The sequence below is a fragment of the Rhipicephalus sanguineus genome, chromosome 1 (genome assembly GCF_013339695.2).
Source record: "Rhipicephalus sanguineus isolate Rsan-2018 chromosome 1, BIME_Rsan_1.4, whole genome shotgun sequence".
Classification (NCBI taxonomy): Eukaryota; Metazoa; Arthropoda; class Arachnida; order Ixodida; family Ixodidae; genus Rhipicephalus; species Rhipicephalus sanguineus.
Genome location: NC_051176.1, coordinates 30,116,071 through 30,140,059, shown reverse-complemented (window position 1 = coordinate 30,140,059; position 23,989 = coordinate 30,116,071). Strand labels below are relative to the sequence as shown.

General features: G+C 47.5%; 1 protein-coding gene across 7 annotated transcripts in view; it reads left to right on the top strand.

Annotated features, from left to right (window-relative positions):
* LOC119390037 (AN1-type zinc finger protein 4) overlaps positions 1-23,989 on the top strand; it is a 160,680-nt gene that overhangs the window by 4,422 nt on the left and 132,269 nt on the right. For 5 of the 7 annotated variants that reach the window (XM_049413871.1, XM_049413865.1, XM_049413861.1 and 2 more), the window contains exons 3-6: positions 9,912-10,055; positions 12,698-12,730; positions 12,887-12,944; positions 13,561-13,686. In XM_049413871.1, the coding sequence (XP_049269828.1) occupies positions 9,912-10,055; positions 12,698-12,730; positions 12,887-12,944; positions 13,561-13,686 (361 nt within the window). The remainder of the gene's footprint in view (positions 1-9,911; positions 10,056-12,697; positions 12,731-12,886; positions 12,945-13,560; positions 13,687-23,989) is intronic. The other 2 variants (XM_037657612.2, XM_037657617.2) reach the window with 1 other exon arrangement.

Sequence of the window (23,989 nt, the reverse complement as noted above, 5' to 3'; positions counted from 1 at the left end):
TTGCAATCTTTTGTCAGAAGGAAAGAAGGTGATTTTCAAGGGCTTGTTTTTCTCTAAGACACGCTCGTTTTTCTGATGGACACTATTTTAACAGTAGAGAACATAACGGGTGGCATATGCGACGGGTGGCATATGCGACGTTACTAACATAACATTGCATATGCCACCTGTTAAATCCTCTACTGATGGAATAGTGTCCATCATTGAAAAAAGTAAACTGTGTACTTCTTCACGTGTAGACGAAATTAACTCAAAGATTCTAATGAATACTAAGCACATGCGGCATGTCTCACCCTATTGTTTTCCCAGTCATTGTCTACAGGTGCCTTACCATGTGATTGGAAAATGGGAAAGGTCGTTTCAGTCTTCAAAGCAGGCAACAAAGGCTCCCTTTTAAACTACCGCCTCATTTCTTTAACCAGTGTCCCTTGCAAAATCATGGAACATGTCATATACTTGTACATCATGGCCTTTTTAGATTCAGTAAACTTCTTTCATCCTTCTCAACACGGTTTTTGCAAGGGACTTTCCTGTGAAACACAAATAGCCATCTTCCTTCATGATCTCCATGTTAATCTTGATGACAATGCTCACACAGATGTCATCTTTCTAGACTACTCTGAAGCTTTTCATACGGTACCTCATAATCTTTTGCTAATGAAGTTATCCCTCTTGAACTTAGATGCTCACGTAATACAATGGATAAAGGAATTTCTAACTAACCATTGCCAGTTTGTCTTTGTAAATAACCACTTGTCCAAGCCCCTTCCTGTCACCTCAGGCATCCCCCAAGGCTCAGTCTTAGCAATTGTGATAGCGCGAAATCAGGAGAAAGACAAAAGGTACACGAAGACGAGCGCTCGCATTCGTGTACCTTTTGTCTTTGTCCTGATTTCGCGCTATAACAATTGTCATGACCTATCAACTAGCCCAAGCCGCCACCCTTCTCAGTCTTAGGGCCACTTCTTTTCCTAATATATATTAACTGTCTACCTCATCATGTATCTTGTCCTATTCGCATGTTCGCTGATGACTGTGTCATTTATCATACTGTAACTAACATTTCAGACCAACAATCTCTGCAAAACAGCCTTCATAACGTGCATGACTGGTGCACCCATTGGCAAATGGCTCTAAACCCTAACAAATGCAAATTTCTTTGTTTCCCGTCGTCGTAATCCATTCCTTTCAACTTGCAGAATCTCAAACGTCCCCGTCAAATCAGTTGAAACATATAAGTACTTAGGCATAACTCCATCCCACGACCTTTTCTGGATTGCGCATGTGACTAATCATTTCATCAGCAAACAAGACCTTAGGTTTTATGAAACGTTGTCTCCGTCATGCGCAGTCAAACTGCTCGCGTACAAATCATTTGTCAGACCACAACTAGAATATGCCACTGCCATCTGGAACCCTCAAGTTCAGAATCGTGCCACAAGATTAATCCATTTTTCATTAAGCTTGTCATTCCTCGCTTTTTGTTGTCATGTTGCCAGGCTCTCTCTTTTTCACAAATCCTTTTACAGCTCGCTAAACCTCACATCATGCCATCATCCTCACGCACGTTACGGCGCACCAGCCATCAAGTTACCCGTCCTCGAACACGAACCGTAACATTTCAAGCCTCGTTTTTTCCTCGGGCTGCCAGAGACTGGAACGACCTGCCCCACCGTGCTGCTGCCCTAACAAGTCATTCTGAATTTCTGGACATTGTGCAAACATGTGTCACACCATAACACCTGCTTTTATTCTACAAACATGCTACCCACCCCTTATGAAATACCCCTAATGGGCTCTAAGGTATTAAAATGAAAATATTAAGAACTAACAGACAGTAATGCCAAGGAAAGTAGAGGGGATGTTATTTGTAGTAATTAAGATAGAGACGTGAAGAAAGTAAAGCGGACGAAAAGATAGCTTGCCACCGGCAGCGACCGAACCTGCGAACCGGCGACAAGTTATCTTTTCATCCACTTTACTTTCTTCACATCTCTGTCTTAATTACTACAAATAACATCCCCTCTACTTTCCTTGGCCTTACTGTCTGTTAGTTCTCGTTAATCTTATCTGTCAGCAATTGGCAACCATTGTCGGGCTTATGTCATGATGAACTTGCGTAATTAAGTGACGTGCATGTCTAGTTGCATTGGTCCTTTTCTCTCGCATCTCATACCACTGTTCTGCATGATAATAACTGTTATACTACAGAATTTCTGCGTATGATTTCATGAACTAGAAAGCTAGACGTTGTGGTCTTGCCTTCTAGTTTTGTACCTTGTGGTGGGGATCGATTTCCTTAAATCATTTGGTTCTGTTGATCAAGTGCGTCCTGCCCAAGCCCATCTCTTTTCACTTGAGCTGCAGCACTTGCTTCTGATCTCCATGCATTTGAAGCTTGACCTTAGTACTGCTTTGTGAGGGAAGGACTTTTACTCTTTAAGCAGAATGCATCACCTTAGGCTTTACATGTGAATCTCTTAGAGAACTGGAGACCCATGGAAAAGCTTGAAAAGGTTGCCTTGCCATTTGGGCACGTCCAAAATTTTTTGGACGTGCCCAACGTCTCATCCTAACGTCTCAGGTGGATGTTAATAAACGTCTTTCTGAGTATTCAATAATGGTAACTGAAGTGTGCAATGAAATGTTGCACATTTCCTGTGGTGAACTTTGCTGCTTCACCAAAAAGTTTTCCATGCTTGCTCCAGAATGGCACTTAATGGCTCTGCTTTTGGATTACTTTTGTCCGACAAGTAGTCATTTGTCAATGATTCTCGAGTGCTTGTAAGTCCAACTTAAAAAAATGACTTCGTCTGGTACAGCTTCCTTTGAAGGAACAATGCAGATGCAAAAAGAGCTGTATTGGTAAATTAACTTCTACAGTACCAAAAGGTCATCCGTAACACAAGAGGATGCTACTTGATGAGCCTGAAAAAGAAAAACCCAAACTGGAAATGTGGGTGGTGGCACTGTCTTGAAGCTCTCGCTTACTTTGATGCTGAAAATTTTGATGGTATCCTCTTGGGCCTACTTAATTGATTGGGGATTACATTCTCGTTTCGGGCCACATTAATCCATCTTAATAAAATAACTGTCCACAGCAGTCGTAGACTGAACTTTGCAGTTTCAGGAACTTTCTAACCTAATTTTTAACGTGATAGTGTTAAGGTGCTCATGTCGAAGAAAATTTGGTGTCGTTGGCATTGGCGACAGCGTTCTGATGGTTGTCGAGCTGGAATTACACCCAGGCATTCTGCGTAGCAGTCAAGTATTCTACCACAGAGCCATGCCATCGCTTCAGACTGCTTCAGAGGGCCTTGTCATGTAGGGGAGGAGTCGTGTTAACAGATGTAACATTGAGTGGCAGAAGCGTAAAATGTGAAATAGCCGAAGCACCATGTGAATTGCATAACGAGTGGGTTTAATGCCGCACACCCATTACAAAGGGCTCAGCCATAAATCATCAGCCACAGCATCAACAAAGTACAGCTATATAGGTAGGTGTGTGTGTGTATGGCCTTACAGGGATGTAATGGGCACTTGGCAACTGTACTTGTAGTAGGTGCCCTAAGAGAGCGTACAACAGCCAAAGTCACATGCACGGACTTTCTTTATGGCATGGCCGAGAAGCAAAGCATAGCATGTGAATGAAAAGGTGGTGCGAACAGGGCCCGACAATGCTACTGCATTCCACTTAAGCATCCTCCCAGTTTTTTTCCTCAGTGATGCTGTAAATGAAGAGTACTTGATGCAGGGAATCATTCGAAGACACCACCGTATATTGGCGAGCTCATTTTACAGTTTGGTAGTAACAAGGTTGCCCTATCACCCTGGGGAATTTTGCGGATCCCTTTGAACTGTTCAGCTGCAGAACACAAGCAGCATGCTTAAGTTCACAAATGCAAGTGTCTAGGTACAGATGTTCACATTAGTTCAAACATGTTCCTGTAGTCTATTGGCATTCTCTCATATGCAGTGCTATTTGTGAGCCAAAAAAATCTGCTGATGGAAGTGGCTGATGAGGAATCGCTTATCTTATGCACTTCCCGCTTCGCTGCATATGTTTAAGCTGTTTTGTGCCATTTGTTGCTCTTTTTCTCTGTTGTGGGAGAGCACGCGCGCCCATTTCCTTTCCTTAAGGCTGGCGCGATCGCGAACTGACGTTGGGAGCCCAGGGATCTCTAGGAGAGGAGCACCGTCGCCCTTTCCAGACAACCCCTTCTTTCCCGCCGCTCCTCGCGCCAATCCTCGCGTCCCTGCTTGCGGGAAAGGGAACTTGCCCCTGCGAGGGAAACAATCCTCGCGGTGGGGAGGGGGACGGGAGGTGGACAAAACTGCCGACCAGGCAGGAGGACGCTCTCGTGTCCTGCTGACCTGCGAGGTAACACCTCACCGCCCCAAGTTCCGCGAGCCGAACATCGACCGAAGGTGTAGGCGTTACCCTTTGTTTTCTACTAGAGCGGACTATCCCTCTACGCAACATTTACGCGTTATTGCTAGCGTAGCAATAAAGTGTTGTTTGTTGTTCTAGCCTGTTGCCTTATTCACCCGAACCCGTCGTAGCTGCGATGACTCGCGCTACGGGAAGGGGACGTTGACATGTGCACGGTACAACTATTTGCGGCTGGGACCGGAGCTAGGCTTCTGCACCAGCCGTGCATAGAGCGGACCCCTTCATCTGGCGCCCAACGTGGGGCAAGCGCTTCATTATTTGGGGACGAGGTGTTGCACCATCTCTGCGAGAACAATATCAGCTTGAGACAAAGCAACACAATCTTCCGCCTTGCTTCGGGCACAGCGCAATCGAGCGGTGCAGCTAGACTTGTGATCCGCTGGGAAAGACGCGTGAGGCGACAAAGCTTTGTCCATCTTCCCGGTTTGTCAATGCCTCTAATCCCGTGTCGAGACTTTCTCGCCAAGTCAGGTATTGCCCGCATTGACAACGGCATGCCAATCGCAGGGAGCAGCGCGAGTGAGAGAGGAGGAAAGCGCGCGGAGTAAGCGAGTAACCCCGCCAGAACAATGTGCCACGGTACAGGGAAGGTCAATGCACCCGCCTTTGGCAGAAGCACACAGCATGCCAGAAAGGGAAAGGGTGCAGCTGTCGTCGCTGTTGTACGAGTACGACGCGATTTTCACTGACCGCCTGGGCCGCACTACGCTGGTCAAGCACACAATTGACACGGGTGACGCACGACCTTGGAAATGCAATCCCCGACCGATTAGCTTGGCCAAGCGGAAAGCACTTGACGCCGCCTTGGACGAACTCATCGACACAGGCGTGGTCGAAAGGTCAAACAGCCCATGGGGTTTCCCGGTTGTTCTAGTTCCAAAGAAGGATGATACTTATCGCCTTTGTGTAGACTACCGCAGGCTGAATGAGGTTACGAAGAAGGACGCATACCCTCTTCCATCCATTTCATCGTTAGTATCCAACCTAGGCGGGGCGAAGTACTTTATGACGCTCGATGCTGGTCGTGGATACTTTCAGGTCGAAATGGACGAGCGGGACAGAGAGAAGTCAGCTTTCACATGCCACAGGGGACTTTTCCAATTCAGGAGAATGTCTTTTGGCTTGGTGGGGGCTCCCGCTACTTATCAGAGGCTAATGGACGAAGTTCTGGGAGATGCAAAGTGGCAGCACGCCCTCGCATATCTAGACAACATAGTGGTTTACTCGAAAACGTTCGATGAGCACTTGTGCCACTTAAGAGACGTTCTAGAAAGGCTGAGGTCTGCGGGCATCCCTCTGAACCCGAACAAAGCTCTGATAGCGGCGACCCGAATAACATTGTTGGGATTCACGCTTGACGAGGGTCGCATTTTGCCGAATAAGGGTAAGCTTGAAGCGATAGTCAGCTATCCGTCATCGAAAGACATCGGCGAGCTGAGGCGCTTTCTGGGGATGGCGAACTTCTATCGCCAATTCATTCCAGACTGCGCGGCAGTGCAGGCGCCTTTGACAAAGCTCTTGCGGAACGGCGAGCGTTGGGCTTGGGGTCAAGAGCAGGAGGCCGCACTGCGTCGCCTCACTAAGTTGCTGGCTAACACGGCTGAACTGCAGCTACCCGATTTGAACAGGGAGTTTGTGATTCAAACAGACGCAAGCGACCTGGGGTTAGGAGAAATTTTGCTTCAGGAGCATGGAGGTGCCCTCCCACCGATTGCATTCGCGAGCCGTTCGTTAACGCCGGCGGAGAGGAACTACTCGGTAACAGAGAAAGAGTGTCTCGCGATAGTTTTCGCTCTCCGTAAGTTTGACTATTACATCGACGGAGTGGCGTTTGTTATTGAGACGTACCACATGGCGCTCACGTGGTTGAGGCGCTTGAACGAACCAAGTGGCCGCCTGGCTCGTTGGGCATTGCTTCTGCAGCGTTACGACTTCGCCGTACGCTACCGCAAGGGCAAGAACAATGCCGCGGCCGACGCACTATCGCGTGCTCCAGTCAGTCACGAGACTGACCCAGAACGGACTGAGAGTGAGACGCTCGAAGTAGCGCTAACGGAAACAGTAGAACAAACGTCAGTTCAAGGCAAAAGCGTGAACCACGTAGAGGCTGTCGTTAGCGCGGGGATTGTCTTCAGCAGAAGGGAGCTGTTAGAAACTCAGCAGAAAGATCCGTTTTGTCGAAAGGTGCTCGACGGGCTCCGGGAGCCGGGTGGCGAGGCCATCGCGCACACGGGGCCAACTGGTATAGCTGTCGGTGTGGAGCGCTCGGCAACAGCTGGTAATGCTGTGAGCGCGCTGGATTCTTATCTACTGGATTCTGATGGCATCCTGCTGAGGTACATCCCATCCAACGATGACACAAGTGAGTCATTCAAGGTCGTGATACCGCCCCGCCACGGTGGTCTAGTGGTTATGGCGCTCGACTGCTGACCCGAAGGTCGCGGGATCGAATCCCGGCCGCGGCGGCTGCATTTTCGATGGAGGCGAAAATGTTTGAGGCCCGTGTACTTAGATTTAGGTGCACGTTAAAGAACCCCAGGTGGTCGAAATTTCCGGAGCCCTCCACTACGGCGTCTCTCAAAATCATATCGTGGTTTTGGGACGTTAAACCCCAGATATTATTATTATTAAGGTCGTGATACCGCGCAAGTTGAGAGGAGCACTGCTTCGCTACTTTCATGACTCGTGCATTGCTGGGCATGCAAGCGGCCCTAAGACTTATGCTAAGTTGTGTCGCCTCGCTACCTGGCCAGGCATGAAGCGGGATGTGATTCGTTACGCCCGTTCATGCCACGTGTGCCAAAGCGTGAAGCCCTGAGGCGGACGACCGCCCGGCCTCATGCAGCCGATCAACAGTCAGACTCCTTGGCAAATCGCGGCATGTGACGTAATGGGACCGTACCCCACAACTCCTAGCAGAAACAAATTCTTGCTGGTGATCACGGATCACTTCACTAAGTGGGTAGAACTTTTCCCCCTTAGAAAGCTGACGGCTCGAGTGATCTTGGATAAGTTGGTGGAGGTTTTCAACAGGTTTGGTTTCCCTGAGCAGTTGATAACAGACAACGCGTCTTATTTTACTGCGAAGGTGTTTGTTGACACGTGCGCCGCGCTTAGCATTAAGCACAAGAAAACAACCACCTACCATGCTCAGTCGAACCCCACGGAACGAGTCAATCGCAACATCAAGCACATGCTTGTCGCGTTCTCTGAAAGGCACAAGGACTGGGATACCTACCTTCCAGAGATCGGGTTTGCGTTGCCAGAGACTATGAACCGCTCGACTGGGTATGCGCCTTCTTTTCTAAACCTGGGGAGAGAACTGCCGAATCCGATGGAGACTGTACTCGTGGATCGCAGTGGAGTGCCAGTGGCGTCATCAGCACGAGCTGAATACGCTGCGCAGCTGCGCGAGAAGCTAGCGGAAGTTTTACGTAAAGCACGCAGTAATCTCTGCACTGCTAGGGCACAACAGAAGGTGCAGTACGACAGCTCGCATCGGAACGTACACTACAAAGTGGGTGATCTGGTGCTGCGACACCATCATGTTCTTAGCGACGCTAGCAAACAGTTTGCAGCCTCGCTGGCACCGAAATGGTCCGGGCCGTACAGAGTGCGAGAGAAGGTTTCCTCGCTTGTTTATCGGCTCGCGAACATGAAAGGCAAACCGAGCGGTGGACCAGTGCACATATGCGACTTGAAACGGTACGTGTCACGGGAGGGGCATGGGGACGACTATGAGTCCCCCTCCGAGCCACAGGCGGCGGCTGAGAACGCTTGAAACCGAGTGAAGAGCCCTGAGCTGCGGTACTTCTTGCGAAACAGGTGGAGACAACTCTGCATGTTGGATAAGCAAAAGGGAAATAGGTGCCGACGGGACGGCTCGGAGAGGAGACCGCCTCCTCATGGCGAGCCCACACCCACATTCCGTCGTCGTTGTTGCAGCCCCACCACCACCGGCAAACATCGCCATGGACGCCTGACTGGAGGTCGACTGGTACATCCCACCGCCACTTCCACGCTACCCCATCACCCCACCGCCCGGCCTCCACACGAGGCCCAAAGACCAATGCCAACCCAACTGGAGCCAGCTGCTTCGGGGCCGCAGCCACCGGGACGTGCCAGGGTTATGTGGACACCCCGATGGCCTATGCTCCCTCAAGGCCATGGCGCCGCACGCCGAAAACCCCGAGCCCCGCTAGACCGGAGGAGCCCGAACCATGCTGGAGAGGCCGCCTGGAACGAAACACTTCGCTGACTTGCTCCTCTCAATCGCCACCAATGACCAGAGAGGCGGGGCTCAAGGAGGCGCGGTCCGGACCACGGGGCTGCAGGAGCAGGCCAGACCTACCGCAGCAGTGACAGCGGAGGCGACGACTGGGGAAGCCATGACGCAAGTGGACACAGCAGCGAAGACCGCAACGAGGCCGGTGGTGGCTACTTCGGAGGCAGCGGCGATGCCAGTGGGGGCACCGGCGACACCCACGGCAGAGGGCTGACCGCAGGAGGGCACGGACCTGGACCGATACGTCCTAGCCTTTCTCAATGAGGAATAACAAAATATTACCTCATAGTGCAGTCTCTGTCGTCCGAGGGCTTTGTTAAGGGGAGGAGGATGTGGGAGAGCACGCGCGCCCATTTCCTTTCCTTAAGGCTGGCGCGATCGCGAACTGACGGTGGGAGCCGGGGGACCACTAGGAGAGGAGCACTGTCGCCCTTTCCGGACAACCCCTTCTTTCCTGCCACTCCGCGCGCCAATCCTCGCTTCCCGGCTCGCGGGAAAGGGAACTCGCCCTGCGAGGGAATCAACCCTCGCGGTAGGGAAGGACACGGGAGGTGAACAAAACTGCCGACCAGGCAGAGAGACGGTCTCGTGCCCTGCTGACCTGCGAAGTAACACCTCACCGCCCCGAGACCCGCCAGCCGATCATCGACCGAAGGTGTAGGCGTTACCCTTTGTTTTCTACTAGAGCGGACTATCCCTCTACGCAACATTTACGCGTTATTGCTAGCGTAGCAATAAAGTGTTGTTTGTTGTTCTAGCCTGTTGCCTTATTCGCCCGAACCCGTCGTAGCTGCGATGACTCGCGCTACGGGAAGGGGACGTTGACGCGTGCACGGTACGACTATTTGCGGCTGGAACCGGAGCTAGGCTTCTGCACCAGCCGTGCACAGAGTGGACCCCTTCACTGTTAAGGTTTGGTTCAGGTTCAGGCACGCTTTGGGAATATTGGTTTGAGCACGGATTCAGTTCTGGCTAAATTTCCGGTATGCTTACAGGTTTTGGTTTGAGTCTTTTGTTCTTTTTTTGATTCCTCTCACAGTAGTAGGAGTATTGTAGAAGGGCACTTTGCGATATGGCTGAACATATTTTTTTGCTTAATGTCCCTTTAAAGAGGCAGCGTTTGGATTATATAAGAATCCCACCTTAGTGAGCCAGTTGTTCTCTGCTCTGCAGGTATCCCAGTGTCCCAGCAACACCTGATTTGGCAGAGCCAAGAGCTGCCCGATGATTCCTCCCTGCACGAGTGCAACATCACTGATGGAGCCACCATCCGGCTGGTGCTGGGTATGCGAGGAGGGCCCATCAACACCCGCAAAGGTTTGTGGCCTTCCTTGGTGAAATTCATTTGCCAAAGCAGAGTAGGGAGGAGTGTAGGAACAATGCACTAGTGCCATAGCAAAAAAGCTACAATAATTTGAGCACTAACCGGTTGAAAAATGAAGAGATGTTGGTGGTATAGCTATGATCTTCCGATTTCAGCATGTCCGAGTCGTTGTGGAAATGCGCATGTGTTCATGTATATGCTTTTTTTTTAACAGTCAGAGCTATGTGAAAGTCAGCACTTGCTTCTTTTTCTGCCCTTTGTCTAATGTTTATTAAATAATGTGAATAATTTGATGACTGTATTGTATTGATTCAATAGTTCTTCTGGTGCACTTTTGCAAGCTCAACTAAGAATAAAAAGTGGTGGCCAAGGATAACCCTGTATTGCATGAATTATTAATTCGTGAGGAAAAAAAATTTTTTTTTTGCTATGCAATCGTATTTTGCATCAAGACAAAGCATTCTGACAAGAATTGCATTTATTAGACACATAGAAATGAAGATGTGGCACATTGTGCCAATCCACAGAGACCACATTGAGTGAAGTGCAACTAGTGGTTCCTGAATTCAAGCAGAGGTGCACTTTGTCTTTGCTGCAACGCACAGATTTCTTTGCACAAAGGGGACACCCGCAGTTACTAGGCGTCCCAGAACATTGGCATTACGAGCGTGCCAGAGGCGTTCCAGGCAGTATGCACCTCGATACCACCAATGAAGAGAACGAATGAAAATTCTAAGCGTTTGTAGCTTGCAATTTACTATACAGTGAACTCAAGCCTGCAAATACGCCGCACTGTGGTATGCACACAGCCTTGCAGGGAGCTATAGTGTCGGTGCGCAGAACGCTCATATTAGAGAACAAGACAGAACAACACCACTTTGTCTCCATTGCAAGCCTTCAGTGGAACGTACGTTTGGGCCATCAGTGTAGCTTACTAGTTTACACAGCATTGTTCGCGTCTTCTGGACCTAAATCTCTGCACGTGCTGAGCACGTGCCATGAATCGTAAGGGCATTCAGTGGGGCACTGACAGTGGCGCCTTGAGGGCTCGTATAGTTACATCGGAGAAATATTTGCATTCCTGTACGTGAAAACCACCATGGAAACTTGAATGTTTCACAGGGCGTCTCCAGCTAGCAGAACATGCATCGCATCACGTTTTGGCACCAAAAACTGCAAAAGTGTGCCAAAGTGAACTTTGATAGACAACAATTTGTGAAAAGTAATTTATTATTCACACACCCATCATATAATTGTCATCAGAGTCCGAGATGTGTTCACTTCCGGAGGGAATATTAGCGCAACAAGTCCTTTGTCGAGACTTTATCAACCCAAAAAACGTGCGTGCTGTCACTCCGTTGGCACTCAACCGGAGATTTACGCAGTGTGCCAAATCTGGCACATACCGACTTGCGGTCAGAGCCCACAGTTTCATACGCGAAAAGAAAAAGCTTTTTTGCCTGCCTTCTGTTTACCCCCCAAACCACACAAACATATTTTTTAATAATAGCTGCAAACATTTGACGTGCTAGAAAAAAAATATTCAAACCTATCCCCACACTCAAGACAAGAACTGCTTTCGAAAGCTTTCCGTACATGGCAGTACGTCTTTTATTCGAGATCGGGAAGACTATAGGCATTGCACTGGGTGTTTCTTAGCAAGCTTTCATGCAACAGCTTTAAAAAATGAGAATCCATATGCGCCAAATTTGGCACACTGTGCTATGGAGGGAGTCTTTAAGAGCACTGGCACTGCAGTGGTAACATCAGTGAGCTTGTGATCAATAACTGTTGCCACTGCAAAATTAGAAACAGAACTGTGATGATATTGCTTTTGCCTTTAGTTAGGCTTGTGATTGTAAAGTGCCACTTGTGCTGCAGTCTGCTTTTTATTCTCCTTATAGTGGTCGTCAGGAGGAAATGTAAGCACACAGATGCACAGATTTGTGTATTTACATTTTTGTTGTCTATATTAATGGCTCTTTTGCATGGTGCTTTTTGAGTGTAACGCTGCCACTTATCATGTGTTGTAGCCTAGGCATGCTTGCTGCGTTTTTTTGGGTCATTGGTGCTTGATTCTCATGTTGAAGCATGACATGGCCGTCCTAACTGCAGGAGGCCACCACTCTGCTGCTTACAGTAAAAAAAGATCACCATACTGCAGCTGAAGCTGAATTTGTCATATTACTCACTATTTTATTATAATGGAGTATCAGCATTTGTAGCCCACACTACCCAAAGCGAAAGGTAAATATGTGCATGGGTGCTGGTTGTAGGCTTCAGTCTACAGAAGTGTTAAATTATTTCATCAGGCAGTTACTGGCAATTGTGCGCCAGCAGATTTCGAACTCGGTTGGCACGAAATCATCACTCAAGTCTGCTTGAAGGAAATTTTTGCTTTGAAACGTGTGGCAAAAGCTTTTAAAGAAATTTTCATTACTACATTGTAACAAGGTTTGACGGCGTCATACAGGGGTTAAAGCATACTTTTTTTCTGCAAAATTTGTTGCTGCTGTGGGGAGATCAGTTGTTTGATGTCACTCTGCTGCTTCGTAAGGGCAGAGTGTGCATTGTTTCGAGGTCTGTACGCCCCTTGGGACTAACCAAGAACTCTTCGCTGTGATCTCTATTGCAGACCGTGTCCTTTTTGTGGGGCGTTTCATTACACGTATGTATTGTGGTGACCACCATTTTGTTTCTAAATTCATGCAGTGTTGGTGCAAGGTATTTGTTTTATATTTGTCATAGCTCTGTAGGTGTTTTAACGTATTTTTCTGCCACAAGTCATTTAAATGAAAAGCATTTCATTGTCCCCTGTGTGCAGCCTACCTGGAGGAGCGGCCATCCCTGCATGATGTGGCCAAATATCTGGACACCAGAGGGTGGGTGCATGCTTCTCATTGTGAACACCATCATATGAAAGGAACGCTTCTGCTTATTGCCTGGATTAACACGGCAAGCTGGGCGAGTTAACATGTTGGGATGTGGCACATACAAAGGACTGAGAAATGTATTGCGTGCACAAACACTTGCAAGTCGGCGCTTGTGTCGTCTGTTTCTTTGCCCTTCGTATGTGCTGTTCTGCACATTTATCCCAACATGCTTATTGCCTCGCTGACATCTGTTGTAACATACTATAATTGCACTAAAAAGACAGTAGTTATGCTTTGTGACAGTGTCAAATCAAAAAGATCATTTTTGACATTATTTTTTTATGTCATTGCAAGTTGTCACTTTCTGTAGAACGAGATGAGCAGGCCGATTATGATGTACTGTTCTAAATCTGGAGCTCACTGGTAGAGGATGTGTGGAAGACTATCGTTTGCTCGTGGTTGCTATAGTGATCATATTTTCCCAACATTGGGAATGAAGATAGTGTTGATGCAAGCTAAGTGCATTTTTTAAGTTGCATGTTGCGAGAGGGGAAGAGTTTAGTGGGCCTTTTGTTTCACACGATATTTCTTTCCTCTTCTTCCCCTGCATTTGTGACCATGTTAGGGAGGAAGTGAGCCTGAACGTCCCTCGTCTGCGAGCGGTGCGCCTGGTGGTGATGCGGGACGGGGACAAGGTGCATTTGTACACTGTACTGGACAGCGTTCCTAGGCCTCCTTCGGGGCTGCTCAGGTGAACACTGCATGCTGCTACTCTCGTTGACTCGAGTTAAGGGGTATTCAGACGGGGGAGAAATGCTCGGGGGATGAAGGCGGAGCCTAGTGACGTCAGCTCGTGAGGAGAAGTCTCTACAAATGCCCCCTACTCACACGGACGGGGCGAACGGAGGGGGAGACCAGTGTTACCAGACTACTCCCGTGGCTTGTACCGCCCGTTTCACCAGCTGCTGACGACGATGACCCCAGCTACAGATGACCCCAACTGCAGACTGGACACCCACTGCCGCTCTCTGCAGGAGCAAGTGCAACAATGTGGCCAAAAAAGAGCCCATAATTCCGCCACATCCCCCACCGCCGGGGGATCGTTTGTCCTTTTGGGGAAAAGGTCCCCGTCTCCTCCGAGGAGCCGCGGGGGGGTCACGCCCACTCGCTAATCCGTGACGTCGCGGTCACGTGATCCGCAATCCCCCCGTCTCCCCCGAGCATTTCTTCCCCGTCTGAATACCCCTTTAGGGAAGGCAATGATGCCTGCCGATACTAGTGCTTCAAGCTAAGCTTTAGTAGAATGGAAAGTTGGGCTAGTTGGATGCAGCGCTAAAGACGTCTTTAGCGCTGCATCAATCATGCAAGCTAAGCTTTCCTGGTAGGCTTGTGTGAATATTCAAACGAATATTACAGAATTCGCTTTGAAACAAATTTAAGTTATTCTAAATTTAGAAGTATTCGAAATGAATGAATAGACATAGATAAACCAGATGTAACCCCCTGTAAAGGTGGTTTCACTGCAGTGGAGAGGTGCTGTACTGTGAAGACACCTTTCCAGGGAAAATCCGCACTGCCGCGAAGCCCACTTCAAGGTTAAATGAACAAATTACCCTCACATAGATTCATCATTTTTTTAAGTTTAAAAGCTTGTTATACTGACTTATGTGCTCTAAGTATAGTAAATTTTAAAACATAATGTATTTACATGTTATTAAGAATTAAGAAGTTGAAATACCTCCAGCCACAAATTCTTGGAGGAAACCCGACGTTTCGAGACCGGCTTGGTCTCTTCTTAATTCTTCTACCCAGCCAGACAGACTTCTGTCGAAATGTTTACATTTAAGTATTTACATGTTATGACTTGCATTCTACCGAAAGTCAAATCCTGCTATTATTCAAAGTTGCTTCCACTTCCCTTTGAACTAAAAAAGAATGACTATTGCACATGCCTTGTTTCAATTAAAAAAACTATTGTGCAGCTTAGTTGGGTCATGACAGATATACTCATTCTTCTGTATATGTCATATATACTATTCGAACTCTGTTCGAAATTATTTGACCAAATCACTGTTCGCTTTGAATTTGCTTTGAGCCCAAAATTTACTGTTTGCACAACCCTATTTCCTGGTATTTAAAACCTAACTACTCTTTAGGATCTGTAGTCCTGCATAGGAAGCCAATATAGTGCATCTAGGTGTACCCTGTGGAACAAAAGAGACACTGCATTTTCATCGGTGAAGGAGAGACAGTAGCAAGAAGCCAGAAAGGAAACTTTTAAGAACATCGGTGGAAAGCTGCGTAGCTGTAAAAAAAAAAATTCAATATGGTCCAAGCACAAAACCAAGGTTTTGCTGCCTTTCCAGGGCAGTTGCTCTACTTTCCTCGGGTCTACCGAAAAGTTGGTGCTGTAAAAGCTCGTTAATTTGGATTTCACGGTACCGGAAAAACTGAGTTAACTGAATGCCTAATCATCGAAAGTATAAAGAAAACAATAAATGTCTACGACATCAATGCACTTTTCTTTTCTTGAGGAATACGTAAATACAGTAATTATTTTGCAAAAGAGTACTGCAAAAGCCGCAATTTTCAACATTTGAGACTTCATTCACAATGTGAACGCTGCTCAGGACCCCTGTGTTAATGCGAAACCTGCTTTGAAGCTTTGAACCCATATCTTATTACGTACCAACAATGCAATTGTGAATGGCGACCACGCGTTCCTCGAAGCCTGTGGTCGTTTGGCTGTCCACAACGCCACTTTCATTCCTTTACGTCGCACATTTGTGGTGCTCGCGTGGCGCGCTCCGAGGATTGTCCAAATTTACCGCGTTGCAGCCAAATATGACCGAATTAACGAGAGTTAGATTCTATTACACAGTGCATATGCTGGCTGGAACGAGAGAACGCATCCAAATTATCAAGAGAACACATCCAAATTATCAGATTTTCCAAATTAACGAGGGCCGCATTAACGAGCTTTTACTGTAAGGGAAATCCAGCCCTAAGAACTAGAACGTAAACCAAATGGCTCGATTTCAAGCTTTCCTTTCCTGAATCTCTGCGTGCACCCTGTGAGTCTCTGGTCAACTTCCTGCAAGTGATGACACAATGCTAGATTCCCTGTATTGTAGTTGTATTTATGGAAGCAAAGTGTCGTCCTTGCAATGCAGTGTAAAGGTGGTAGGCTACCGTCAAAAGTAATTTTTTTCGTGAGATCGATTTTTAGTTTTTTGTTTTTGTGCATGCCCAAACATTCAAGACAACAAAAATTATCCTCCTCTCATCATTAGTTTGCGAGTTACAGCAAGTTTTCCATACCCCATGCTCATATAGTGAAACTTTAACCTCATTGCGTTGGTTTCAAAAGTAAGTGTTGTTTCGTATATATTAATGATATTCAAAATGTTCTATCAATTTTATTTTGACTGTTACATAAGAGGATGTTATTAAATATAACTGTGTTTCTAATTGCTTTTAAATCTCTAAAAATGGCCACGAGGGGGGACGCACACCTTTTGCAAGCTCTGAAACCTTTAAGTTTTTTTTTTTTTTTTCAAAATAAGAATTTGCTTCAAATCATGTGACGCAAACTTTCATAACCTTTTTTCTCAGTGAACTGAAATTTTGTATAATAATTTGCAACATATATATCTGTGCAGTGAACTAGAATGAAAGACATTGATGAAATATTTTTGAATTCACACCTGATTTTGTAAACAGGTTCAGTCTAAATTGGCTCTTTTTCCCTGCCTTTTTGGTTTTGGTTTATATTTACTGGATATTTATTCTAGTTCACTGCATAGCTCCAACCTTTAGTTGCACAAATGCCAAAGCTTTACTGAATTAAGCCGCCCATTAATCACTTATCACGGCTGGCGTGACTAGCACGTTTAATGCAATTTTTTACTAGGATTACCTCCCAATAAATAAATAGTCAATATTTTGCACTATAAATGGCTAAGTTAAATAAGACATGGCTTGTGTTGAAGGAAAAGTTATTTCAACGCTGGCTGGTCTTAAAAAAATTTTTTTTTGAGTGGCCTTACACCTTAACAGTCCCATGGCAACATACAGACCGGTCCACTGTTAATGGGAACATCGTAGTGCATGGCGGCTGCTCGGCATCACCACCGGCTGGCGGCTGCAATGAGTTTAGTAGCGCAGGCGAAGTGAGCACAGTGCGCGGTTCTTTCGTCACGTGAACGTTTGACTTTGCAACGATTCGCAAAACTTCCTGTGTCCCTGTGTGCAACTTCTCAAACCATGGACTATGTTGCTCAGCCTTTAAGCTGGCAGCTATAGTACAGTGAAACCTCGTTAATACGTACCTGCCGGGAACGCGGCATAACTACGCACTAAACGGTAGTACGCATTAAACACCAAGTACAAATTTGAATCTCCTAGCGTACGCCATCGCCACCAGCAAATAAATAGAGTGCCACAGCAAATATTGCCTAAAGTATCCACCGCAAAGCCTTTTCTTTTTGCCAAAGTGGAGAAAAGATCCTGGCACACACGCACGACCGCCCGATAGCGCGTAGTGGCGACGCCGAAGAGCATTTCGAAACTATTGCAGGGTCCAGGATACGCGGTCAACGCAGTGACCGCACGTCTGCTTTCCGCGGTATATGTGCGTGCGTCTAACCGCGATCTGCTACTAAACGAAAACTGACACAGTTCCAGTGAAATGCGGTACGGCCGCGTAGCGCCGATCGTCTCCCGGCTAGTTGCGTGCAGCGCGTCGCCTACTCGGCTCACGCCGTCACTACCGGGCCGCTTGCTGTGCCGCACGCGCGCATTTATCGTGGGAATGTTGTTCGTAACCACTTCGCTCCAGATCGTGCACAGATGCGGCGAGTAGCTTGTTCGGTTAACGCAGCGATGACGAGCTTCATGCAAGCGATGCGCACTCCGCGATTCACTAGCGGCCCTGGCAGCGGACGGAGGCGCGTTGTGTGGTCGCCTAATAAAAGCTTGCAGTATGGTTACAACCGCGCTACGCTTGCTGTATCGTACACGTGCGTTTAGTGTGATAGCGTCAATGCAGCGAGGTTTCTCGGCGCCCGCGACCCGCAACGCTAACTATATATACGCAACAGCGATCTGCTTTCGCTTCTACAAAGCGGTGCGCGCCTTATGACGGCTTAGTAGCGTTTGCTGTCGGGCTAGTTCGTACATGGCTGAAGTTCTTCGACCCTGCCCTAGCATTTGTGCCATTAATTCAACTTCAGCCTTGAATACGGCCGCGCACAACGAAGCGGCAGCGATCGGCGGCCCAGCGCGTTCAGGTTGTCGCCTAATAAAAGCGTGCAGTAGGCTTAAAAAGTAGCGCTGCGCCGCACGCGTGCCCGAGCAGATAGCTGAAGATACTTATTGTGATAAGGTTGTCGGCGATAAGTCATGTCGGCGTATTCGTCGGTGGCCGCCACCTCGCCTTCGTTCTTTCCCGACGCTTACCCGCAAAGGCGTCGCCGCAATCGCGCGGAAGTCGGAATCGGGGATCGACTGATCTGCGCACTTCTCAAAAAGGCGGAAGACCTTTGGCGGCACATTCTGGCATCGGGAAGTTGAGCGGCGCAGTAAAATATTATGGCACAAAAAGTTATCGCGGTACGCAGGGTACGCACTAACCGGTAGGCATAGGGCGAACCACTACGGCTTAAGCGGTCAGCGAATGCATTGGGCTCTATGGGACTCGGCCGGGGATTCGTCGCAACTACGTTTTAACCGTTAGTACGTTTAAAGCGGGTACGTATTAACGAGGTTTGACTGTATTTTTCGTTTCGGAGGGATCACTTATAAACCATGCCAGTTATGGGTGAGATCCTGCCATGGTCCAGCACTGGCTGCTGTCATGGTCCTTACCAGCAGCCAGTGCTACACAGTCTATTGGTTTGGAGCCAATTGGTTGGTTGTGTTTAGAGTGTCCAAACTCTCCAATGCACCTGATTGGGACAGAAAGCACTGCTCTTATTCGTCATTACTGCTTATCATTTTGGCAAAGCAAGGTAGAATTGCTTTCTTTGATAATTTTAGTTGTGCTGTCATTGATATTACTTTCAAAGTTGAGGCTTACAGTAACGGACCCGTTATTTCGAGTTTCGTCTGCAATGTTAACCAAGTAATGTACTTAAAAAAGATGCTTTTGCTCTTTCTTTCTTTACCTTTAGATGCTGTAAACGGTAAGCAAAACTTGCAATGAATGGTGGTTGTTGGGTCTTATACAGCCACACATATACATATTCTGCTGCTTTGTGATAAATGGCTGAGGCATTGTTACCTTAATTTATTTGGTTAACACTGTGTGAAAGATTCAGCTTAACTGGCAATTATGGGGCTGGCTCTTACGGCGTTTCTTGCTGGAATTTGTCTTGTGTTCTAAAATATCTGTATAAATTTAGGGTGGTAGTATTCTTGTAGTGCTGGTACCATCGCACAAAATTTATGACTTTGATGGCTTTCTAAAACTTGTTCAGTTAAGTTCTGGTAAAAGAAGTAGGTATTTCATCAGTTTGAGGAGTGTGCTAAACCTTTCTTCATACCAGCCAACTATACTGAGATGCCCGGGAGGCCGCCACATTTATTTACGGCTCAACATGTCAACTTCATGTCGAGGAACTCCCACTGCAGTGCACGTAGTTTGCTTTGTGGTCATACAGCGTTACATGGTGAGGCGTGCCAAGTGTGGGATGAGGCTACGAGATTTTGCGGGTTTTGCCCTGTGTGCAGGGCACAATGTGCTATTTTAGCCCCCCGCCCCCTTGTTTTCCGAGTCTTCCGATTTTCGAGGTGCCTAGGTTGGCAGGTATGTATCTTGAAGCCAGATGTATTATAGCAGTATGACATTCTATTAACGGCACTCTGATGACACAGTGGCTTGATTGAAAAGTCTGTGCTTCATTTTGTGCACAATAGCAGAGGCATTAAACAGTAGTGTAACTACAAAACTTGCTGTGGGTTGGTTACAAAGTGCATTTGTCTTTCCTCAAGTTTGTAAGAGTGTGCATCGATGAAAGGGTCCGCACGACACCACTTTCATATCGGCAGGTAATTTACCTTTCCTTCGCTTTCCCTCTTGTCCCATGGCAGAAGAGGCACATATACAGTAAAACCTCGATGATACGAATCTCGCAGGGTTGACAAAAATATTCATATCATCCGAAATACTTATCACCAGAAAACATGGAAAATTAGCATGCGACAAAGGAAAACTTGCGTACATTTTCATTTATTGTTTCTCAGCGCTGTAGCAACGTCACAAACAGCTCTGAATGATAGCTAGTAAAGCTTTTAGACGTCAACCATCATACTTGTATTCTTAATATACAGCACGTGTGTAATTATTGATTGTTAAAGTGGTGCTGCAGTAGCTGCCTTAACTGAGCCTGCAAAATGTAACATGGAAATTAATCATTAAGCATTGTCAGTGTTTCAGTGTTATCAATGCTGCATTTTTTTGATAATAACGCATACCTTGAATGAAATCTGCCCATGTTGCATTTCTTCAGGTCACTTATCAGTGATGCTGCAATGCTATAGTACTTTCTCAAGATTTCAATCATGTTCCCAGTGGCAAGGAGTGGTACTGGAGATTTAGTAACCTTTCAGTATATAACTCTTCTAACAGTGTGAAAAAAAAATTACACCATTTCCCGCTAAAGGGGACCATGAGGCGATGCGAAGCCGGAGCGCTTGCACGATCGCGTTCCGTTGGCGTTCTTTGGGCATGCTACCGACCTCGCGTCATGGAACGCGAAGAGGAACGCTACGTGCGTCTTGTCTTCCCTCTAGCCTGGCCGTTAATTCTCACAGGGCGAGCGGGGAACGCGTCGGCAGGCGTGCGAGAAGGGGGCAGCGTAGGAGAGGAGAGAGAGGGGGAGGGGACGCGCATGCGCTGGTGCTCATCGCGGCGTTGCGCAGGAGAAAATTTCGGCATGTCTAGCCATGTCTCAGAGGAAGAGTGGAAAGGGGGAGAGGGGAAGGGTGAGTGGAGAGGGTATGCGCATGCGTAGTAAGGGTGGTCACGCCGCACACCACCACCACCACCACCACCGGATTGAACTCCGCCATAAGATACTTCGCATCTAATAAAGGAAAGGATGACGATAGAGACAGAGCCCAGCAAGCAACCATTCTAGTACAGTTGAACCCCCTTATAAGAGGCACACTTTGGGGAAGGAGTAATTCTTTTCCCTTATATTGAGGTGTCCCTTATAAGCAGGGTACCAGGATCTCATTTTCTTATGAAACCCCTGTTTCAATATAGGCACACTGTTGGCTCTTGTACCTAATTGTCTGTTAAAAGGGTTCAACAGTGCATAATCCTCCTATGTGGTCATTTCTGAGGAGTCTATCACCGCTGTGGTTTTGTGCAATAAAAAATGTAAAGAGTCAAGATGTACTTTTGGGCTAGTTGGTTTATATTCGCAGCAAAACAGCGCAAAACAACAAACCAGACAAGCAGAAAGACACTTAACACAAGGCACATTAACAACTTAAAGTTCATTCAGTATCTGTACAGAACAAACACTGCCTTCACATGAATACAAAAAGAAGAAAGAAGGTTACAAGAGATATGACAGTGCATCATGTGGTCACTCCTACTGCGTGTGCAAAACGGTTCCTGCAAGAAATCTGACATCCTTCTCCGAAAGCAAAACAGAAGGCATGCTGATTCCCCTAGCTTTTTTATCTCTAGGGCTTCAACAACCTCCCTTGTTAATCCGTCAGCTGATTTGTACATGGCGCCAGTGTTTTCAGATCGAGGTGCGCAGCCGCAGTCTCTACAATGGATACCTAGATGCCCTGATACCACCTTCGTTGTGTTGTATTTGTGCTCTTTTAATCTATCATTTAGGCATCTTCCTGTTTGGCCTATATATGACGCACCGAAAGACAAAAGGATTGCGTAAACCACATTATTGGTGTACTGTACAAACCTGTCTCGATGCTTCTTAGTGCACACCGGCGTCTTACTTTCTTCGCTAACTGCCCACCACATTTTTGCCAGCTTGTCGGGTGCGGTAAACACCCCCTTTACTCCTGCCCTTTTTGCCACTTTCTTCAAGTTGTGCGAAACGGAATGTGCGTTAGGAATGGCAGAGACATTCTTGTACAGTAAAACCTCGTTAATTCGAAGGCCTCGGGACCGAGAAAAATATCCCAGTTAAGCGGGATTCCCAATTACCCGAAACAACGCGAAATCAAAGAAATCAGCCAGAAAACGTGATGTACGGAAGTCACACCTTTATTGTGGCAAGTCAGCCTACTTGGAGAAAAATTCCTCCATGCGTGACTGACGCGTTCGGTAGTTCCCAGCACTGAGAGTCATATTTTCCAGCCTGTCAATGAGGCGCAGCATCTCAGCCTCGCCGCCGTTGCACTCGACGAAGCTGCGCACAACACTCAAGGCATCGATGACATCCGCCAAAGGGGGTGCTCGGGAGGGCTCGTCATCGCTGTCAACATTAGAGGCCGAATCGGTCGATCTCGCAGCTATCTCGCTGTCGATGTCGGCGTAACACGTCTGCACTGTGCACTCGACATTTGCGTACTTGGAGAATCCGATTGGAGTGCACTCCTCGTCCGCGTGCAAAGCCTCATATCGAGCGCAGAGAGTCTCCCCTTCTTCATCAAACGGGCAAGTGACAGCGGTGACAGCAAACTCAGCGGAGGTTGCCTCTTCTTTCACAAAACCGGCGTGCTCAAAACACCGTCGAATAACGGTGGCCTCCACCTGCCTCCATGCGTGAACAATGAGGCAAATACCACCGAGGAGGTCAATGTTATACTCCTTTCCGTTGTCATAGCAAAGGAGCATTCGCTTCAACAGATTGTAGCGATATATTTTCCTGGTATGGTGTATGACGCCCTGGTCCATCGGCTGCGATAGCGACGTCGTGTTCGGGGGTAGAAAGACCAGCCTGATTGCCTGCAGGTTCTGAATGTCGCCGTGAGCTGGGCAATTATCGACGACGAACAAACGCTGTGCCCTGCGGCCGCAAACTTGCGGTCAAGGTGCCGCACGTATTCTTCAAAGAGTGCAGCCGTCATCCAAGCTTTCTTGTTGTTTTTATAGATCAGGTCATCCTTGGATGGCAGTCGTGCATTTTTGAAACAACGAGGCTTTTCTGTCTTCCCAATAACAAGCAGTGGCAGCTTGTGCTCACCGCACATGCTTGCACCAAACAAAACAGTGATTCTATCTTTGTTCTGTTTCCGCCCCTTAATGTCTGCCTCCTTCAAAGCGAACGTCTTCGTAGGCAACATTTTGTAGAACAGAGCAGCTTCATCAAGGTTGTAAACATCTGCTGCTTCGTACTTGGCGAGTAGTGGAGCCAAGGTGTGCTGCTTCCAGCCGTCGACAGCAGACTGATCCGCGCTGCCACTCTCGCCACAAACAGTCACGAATGTCAGGTTGTTGCGCTCCTTAAATCGGCAAAACCATCCATTGCTGCATTTAAACTCAGAATGTCCAAGTTGCAGCGCCAGCTGGTTGGCCTTCTCACGCAATATGGTCCCATTCACAGGAAGGTGTGCTGCGTTGGCTTTCTGCAGCCAGTCGATCAGAGCTGCTTCAACGTCGGCGTACGTAGGCGGGCGTACTCGTGTACGCTTTGACGAGTGCGTCTTGCTGTAAGCATCGAGAATTTTCTCCTTATTCTTGATGATGTTGCACAGCGTTGACAGAGGCACGTGGTGCTTTTCGGCGAGAGCCGTTTTCGACGCCGTCGACTTGCTGGCCTCTTCAATTAAGCACACCTTTTCGTGTAGGGACAAGCTCTTGTACTTCGGCATCTTCCTTCCAAGCACACCTCAATCAACTAATTCACAGGGAAGACACTCAAGCGGAGACAGGAGACAAATGGAGCAGTCGCACCGAATCGCACAATGCTCGCCAGCCGACATCCAAATGGCACAAAGACTCCACAAAACATTCACTTCGCTAGAGTGGCTAACATCGCTGTTGAGATGATGATGATCATGATCGCAACCGCACGCATCGCCGCCTGGCAATTGCTAAAACATGGCGTCTACGACGTATTTCCGGT